Source organism: Lactuca sativa, chromosome 1, assembly GCF_002870075.4.
Source record: "Lactuca sativa cultivar Salinas chromosome 1, Lsat_Salinas_v11, whole genome shotgun sequence".
Classification (NCBI taxonomy): Eukaryota; Viridiplantae; Streptophyta; class Magnoliopsida; order Asterales; family Asteraceae; genus Lactuca; species Lactuca sativa.
The window spans coordinates 100,503,668-100,510,996 of NC_056623.2; the positions used below are offsets into that span (position 1 = coordinate 100,503,668).

At 34.8% G+C, this 7,329-nt stretch overlaps 1 protein-coding gene across 1 annotated transcript; it reads right to left on the minus strand.

Moving 5' to 3' along the window:
* Positions 1-2,038: 2,038 nt before the first annotated feature.
* On the minus strand, positions 2,039-5,515 carry LOC111899412 (uncharacterized). Its single transcript, XM_023895261.3, has 4 exons — positions 5,381-5,515; positions 5,089-5,245; positions 4,389-4,460; positions 2,039-4,296 (listed from the first exon to the last, which is right to left on the minus strand). The coding sequence occupies exons 2-4, from the start codon at positions 5,096-5,098 to the stop codon at positions 2,234-2,236; spliced, it is 2,145 nt and encodes a 714-aa protein (XP_023751029.1). The 5' UTR covers positions 5,099-5,245; positions 5,381-5,515; the 3' UTR covers positions 2,039-2,233.
* Positions 5,516-7,329: the final 1,814 nt, after the last annotated feature.

Below are 7,329 nucleotides of genomic sequence, written 5' to 3' on the forward strand. Positions count from 1 at the left end.
CGTACAACCTTCAATCCATCCATCCTTTAATCCATTGAAACATACATAAAACTCTAAGAAATAAGTGGTTCCATCACACATGACATCTATATCCATCTTCAGTGTTGATCCAGATTTTGTCCCTTTTTATCTCTTCTCCATAGCTCCATGTTTTTGCATAATGTTCTTTTAAAGAACTCTCTATCTCCTAAAATGCATACTTCCTTGCATTTCTGCATTGTCCAACACTTGCAATCAAATTAAATTTCTTGCTAACTTTAGCTTTCAACTTCCTTATACTCATCTTTGGTTTTTGAAGTATCCGATTCATGAAATGATTATCTATCCATTTATAAGTAACAATGGACCCAAATTTGAAGACTCTTGCACAATTATGCCTACCATTTAGAGATTTAATCTGGAATGATTTTTCACTGATCATCCAGGTTGCCCACAACCTAAAGGGACAACCTTTATCCTGCTTATTTGTCTTACCTTTACAACATTTTACCAGTAACCTTTGATGATCACTTTTTTCATACCATAAATCATATCCATTTTTGACTGCATAGTTGGTGATACACGACTTCAATTCCAATGGGTTAGAAAACTTCATACCCAAAACTAGCACCATTTGCTCCCATTCTTGATTCTCATTATGGACAGGGAACACAACATCCTTATATTTTCCATTGTTTGCTTCCTCTTCTTCATCATCACTTATATGTCCTGAAAGTTTGTCCAAGAATGGGTCTCCAACAATTTTATCAAAAGTATGGACCTCTTCATCACATTCATGTTTATATGCCATTGTCTCTGAAAGTTCAGAATCTTTGTTATCCTTTTTATCCAACTCATCTGACTCATACCCTTTACCATATGCTAACAACTCGTTATCAGCCCAATCCAGAATTGGTTCATTTCGGTGGTCAATGTACACATCTAACTCACTCTCAAGATTAACACTCTTAAGACTATAAACAGTTTCCATAAACTCCCAATAATCAGCATCACTGTCAATTCTTCTAATACCCTCACACAAGCTTTCCTTTCTAATACAGTAGTAGACATTATCACATGCTCCTTTGGTAAATTCCGTAAGCCACAAAAGAAACTCTTTATACGTAAATCCCCCAAAATCCATATCACGTACACTTGTTTTTACGGGGTCTAAGTACACTAATGGGTTTGGCGAAAACATTTCATTGTAATGAAAATCTACAGATACATACATACATGTAGATGAGGATGCCATGCTAACAGTCGACTTCAACTCGTACCTTCAATTCCAAACCCTAATTGTCGATTTGCTGTATTGATTGATTTCTCACAGAAGAAGGTAATCGGGGTGTGTTTTTGGAGCTTGTCCCAAGCTGACGATGACGAACCCTAATTAAATGAGAAATGGATGTAATGGCCACGTAAGATTCTATGTAATGTTTTTAACCGAGCTAAATCAATGTTACCGGCTAAAACATGTAATAGTCGGTAATGTTGTTTATTTGTGAACGGCTGAAAAAAGTTAGTTGGGTAAATGAAAAAATAAAAACAATATTACCCATATGTAAACATACGAAATACTTAGTTATCTTAATAAGTCAAATTCCCTTTGTCAAATGAGTCATGATGCTAATGCTCAAAAGTCTTGGGCAACTACTTCCATGTATCTAGAGGAAGAATTTCTAGTACTTCCTTCACTAAATAGGCTTAGTCCATTAAGCAGTTTCGTCCAAACATATTATAGGTAAAAAAAAACCCATAAAATAAAAAATATAATAAAACTTCGAATACCAATTAAAAAATATATTAATACCGATTATAAAATGTCAACAAAAGAGTGTCATTTGCTAGAAAATCTTATGGTAATCGGTTATACAGATTTTTTTTTTCAAATACTTTTCATACAAATGAAAATTTGGACTAAAATGATGTCACTCTCTCTAACCTAATTATTAACCTAATTATCAAAATAGTTCGAAGTTTAATATAAAATTGTAAAAAAATAAATATAGCCATACATTTCCATTTACAAATAACAAAGTCAACTTAGACAACTGTATTCATCTTCCAAGGTGCCTCAAAATCTTTCTATTGCAATTCTTGAATCACGTAGAACAACAATGGTCAAAAACGCCAACATTCCAAAACCTAAACAATTTCATATATCAAAAAAGATAACAATTTTCAAGAACTTTTAACACCAATCCAAAAGAATCATGTCTAATCACATATTCCCATAAAAACAACACATCAATCAACCATTTTCACTAATCCCAGAAGACTCACCAACATCTTCAACTCTCACCACTTCTTCAACCACTTTCCCCCTATTCCCAACTCCATCCACCACCTTATTAAACCGGTCAACCCAAACATCATAATCCACCACACACGGTGTTCCAACAAGCCCATCAACATAATCAGCAAACGCCTTCAACAAAGCCGACACCTCACCTAAATACTGCTGAATCACCCTCTTGGCCCACAATCTTTGCCGCCACCTCAGCGCTGACTCAATCGAATCCGCCTCCTGTTGACTCGCCATTTTTCCACCACAAAGATAGTAAACAAGATACACAAGACTCTCACAATCAGAAGAAGGACAAAGCTTCCCATGTTGTAAAGCATGAGATGATGAGAATTGTAGGTTAACAGCTGGACACGTGTCCTTATCATCCAAAACCGCCCGACCCCACGAAACTAAAATATATAAATCGTTTGTTTTTATAATGTTCTCAGGACAGATGTCGCCATGCTGGACGTTTGCTGACTTGGCGCTTTTTAGAGCGGAAAGACAATCGCGACAACATCGGATCGCATCATGGGAAGTAAACGGGATGGTTTTGGTCGACAACGGGTCGCCGGTGGGGTGTATGATAAGAATCGGTGTACCGCATGACGGGTGATCGCACCGGCCTTTCGGGTTCGGGCGGGTACAAGTACCCGAATGTAGAATCCGACCCGAATCCACGATTTGTGGAAGATTTTTACTACAAATTCCATGATCCCGGAAAATGTTCAACACTTTTGTTTGCCTTTGGACTTGATACCATAAGCTCATGTCTTCCCATGAGGGTTCTAATCGGGTCGGGTGGGCCCCCACGTATAACATCAATGGTTCCGTTGGGAACTCTATAGAAAAAGCCGTATAGCAACATCCATTCCACCCGTTAATCAATCCATTCACTTGAAAACTTCTATGATTCCGATCGTCTTGATTCCGAAGATCTTCCAATTCCAAGACTTCGCCTTGCTCGAGCTTCAACCGGTTATCATGATCACATTTCTCGTCAAATTTCACAATTTCGGGTTCATTACAAAAGGGTATTATCGACTTTTCGCCCTCGACAAGGCGCCGCTCGACTCGCCGTTGATGCAGACGGAGGGCGTGATCGGACGCGAGGGACGTTATCGTCCTTTTCGCGTCTCCGCTCCATTGACTAATCGAATAGTACGTTGCTAAAAGTATTTGCAAACATCCTAAATCTCTCCAATTTGCATTCCCTAACTTGTTCCATATCCGATCAACGCTAGAAACGTTAACTTCCGCATGATTTGTTATCCAATTCACCATCGAAAAGTACGGATTAGGATTCCCGGACGTTAAATCAAGTTTCCCGAGGTCACCCTCGAGTTTAACCACACCTCCGGAATCGGAATCAAGAACTAAAACGTAAACGGAATCACTACTACCGGTTCCATACTTGCTTAACATTCTCGAAAGCAATATCCGTGCCCCGTAAAATAAAGCTTCGGAAATAGAAGAACACGAGAGTGTCGAATCGGATTCGTTTCCGATTCTGATTCCGGTTCCGGGTCGGAATAACGCAAATTGGACCACCTGGTCCCACCTGACATGTGGGTCGGCCTCGTTTCTTAAAACCAAGGCCGACCCACAGAGCGAATCGAGCCGTCTTCTCGATATCGCTTTTTCTACGGTATAAAATTTCGACCCGGAATATCGGGGACACAAAATGGAATATGGGGATGACCCTTTTTCATCCCAAAATGTATGCCATAAGGAATCAGAAATAGCATGTAAGAAATCTTCTAGGGCTAAAAACTCAAGTTCTTTTGAGTTATGGGAAATTGGCATTCGGTGTAATTGTTGAAATAATACAGATTCTAAAGCGAAATCTAGGGTTTGTAAGTCTTCGAGTTGAAAGGGTGATGTGAAGCCATGTGAATTCTCGTTGATCCATTCTTCGAGGTGTTGACTGAATAAGTCAATATCTGTAAGGTTTTTTGCACATTCTTTAGCTGCTTTTAATGCTCGTTTTGAAGTGGATATGCTCGATGCACTTCGTGAGGAGATAACTGTGTGTAGATAGATGCATTTATGAATTATGAGTTATCGAAAGTCAGGATTTGAATAGAATAATGAATTCAAATGGATTAATTCTGCAAACCTGATGATGTCTTTCTGAAACTTCCGTCCAAACTTTGCCCACCAAATGAGCCGGAATCATATTGATGTGAACCTTATAAGAAGTACAAAATAGTACATCAAGTAAAGAAATCATACTAAAATACTACTAATCCTAAGACATTAATTTACATTTATGGTGTAATTCAAAATAATATGCGTATAATTCTCTTTCATATGCCCTTTTCTTTTACAAATTAGGGGATCTTTGAAGTGCATTCTCAAAGTGATTATTGCTACTTGAAGAATCATAATCATACAATCACATGCTTAAAGTTGGATAATTACGTAATTTTATATTCTTACATCTCCACACAGATCATAAATATTAAAAAAAAAAAAAAAAGCATCATAATCACTTTCTACCAAACACCCCCTTATGCCAATGGGGGAAAAAGTGCACATATAACCTAGCATAAGCAATCCACAAGCATTACATATAAGAAAATCTAATAAGCTAAAAATCATGTTCTTTTCAAATCGCAAACAGATTATAGATGTCAAAATGTCTAATTTCAGCACAAAGTAATGAAAGGGGAAACAATCTATACACATTCAGGAGACTACATTTTGCGAAAGATATTATGAACCCAAAAGATGAGCGTAAGTACCCAAGAACACACACACACACATATAAACACAAACAAAGAGGGAAAGAAGAAAGAAACTTGATATGAACTCACCTATTTGCATATTCGTGTCTGAAAATGCGAAAAAGCTTCAAGATTCGCAAACCCCAGAATGGGTTTTGTTGTGGAGACGCTATTTAGCATATTCCAGAAGCTAAAACTAGATGCAATTACTCACCATGGAGCCCAATGTAGCACAAAGAATGTACCCCTAATTACAAAGACAGATAGAGTGACAGAGATGTGTGATTATGATAGAAAATGGTAGAAAGAATGAGGGAAAAAGAAACAACATGCCAATAAAGAAAAACGAAAGGGAAAGAAAAACACCAAGGCAACAACTTACAATGATGGAGATGATGTTGATGGTGCTTCCCACTCTTAGCTCCACCCACACCCACCTAGGTTTTGGATTGTTTTTTTTTTTTTTTTTTTTATATAAATGACGAAATATATATAAAAATGGTGGTTTTTTTGTAAAAATTTGTAGTATCCAGATGTGGTTGGTGGTTGTTTGGTGTTTTTTTGTAGGTTTCTTGTTTCTTGTCTGCTTTTGTTCTTTGCCTATCTTTAAATCTTTCTTTATAAGCTCACTTGATTCCCCAAGAGACCCCATTTCAATGGCAAACATTAAAAGTAATTTCAATCACAATTTCCGAGGCGTGTAAAGATTAAAGAGTGTTCTTTTTTCTAAAATAATATTGTGTAAAATTGTATTTTGTTCATTTATTGTGAGTTTGATGCTTTGATTGTTGGATGAGTTATGGATTTTTAGGTGTGGCGTAAAGTTTGCTACTTTTTTGTAAATTCAATTTAGATTTTAAGTTACTATTTACCTATTTACTTTATGTTTTACAAAGAAAAACAAATATTGTAGTTGGTATCCTTTTTAGTTAACTATATGTTAATTAAAAATATCTTTAAGATGATAGCTATTTAATAATTATGTTATGTTACATTCTTATGACTTTGAATATTGAAGTATTTCCTAATTTATATAATGCAAAAAAAGGACTTGATGCCATTGTAACCTAAGCGTTCAATAATCAAACAATTTTGTTAAAAAAATCTATTGAAACAATAGAAGTTGAATTAAAATAAAATATCAAGTTGGGCTTAAAACCCCTAACCTTCTAGAACAAAATGAAAAAATGCGTTTGCTTAGTAACCCTTTTTTTTTCGTAGGATTCTTAAACAATAAGTTGAAACTTGAAAGTAGAATTCAAACACAAATTTTTTGTTGTTGAATAGTTTGAGTAAGGGTAAATGGCATAAAAAACACTATTTTTACACAGAAATTCGATTTTGACACCGTGTTATTTTTTATGTCAATTTTGACACCGTGTTTTCCAATTCGTTACAATTCTGACCACTTGACCGGTTAACCAGGTTACATGCTGACGTGGCATGATGACGTGTCAGTTTTAATGACGTGGCATACTGACATGATATGCTGACGTGTCAAAATTGATTTTTTTTCCACAAAAAACACTAAGTTTTCACTTTTTTTCGATTTTAACACTAAGTTTAATTTTTTATTTCAATTTTGACACTATGTTTTTTTTGTTCCAATCGAACATCATTTATCAATTTTTGTTCAATTTAGTCTATTTTCCATTTGAAACCGTATAAATATATTTTTTTATTACATTTTAAACCGTATAAACATATTTTTTTCGTTTAAAAACCACATTTTTATTTAAATACAAGGTGTTTTTTTTCTTACATTCAAAGCATTAGTTATATCATGAGAATCAAACTAACCATAAGCTTCTTCTAATAAGATATAAAAATTTGATAGGTTGCAAAATTGATATCCAAATTTTGATAAACTACACGCCTATAAACCTTCAAACATATTTTAAAGTTGCATATTAATATAAAATATAATTTTTATATAGCTAATACATATTTATACATAAAAATATGGTTTGAGTGTAAAAAAAAATGTATTTATACAAAACTATGGTTTTTAAATGAAAAAAAAACATATTTATACGGTTTAAATGTATTAAAAAAATATTTATACGGTTTCAAATAGAAAATTGTCAACATTGAACAAAATTGGAAAAAATGATATTCGATTTGGAACAAAAAAACATAGTGTCAAAGTTGAAAGAAAAAATTAAACGTAGTGTCAAAATCGAAAAAAAATGAAAACTTAGTATTTTTTGTGAGAAAAAAATTCAATTTTGACACGTCAGCATATCATGTCAGCATGCTACGTCATCAAAACTGACACGTCATCATGCCACGTCAGCATGCAACCTGGTTAACCGGTCAAGTGGTCAGAAT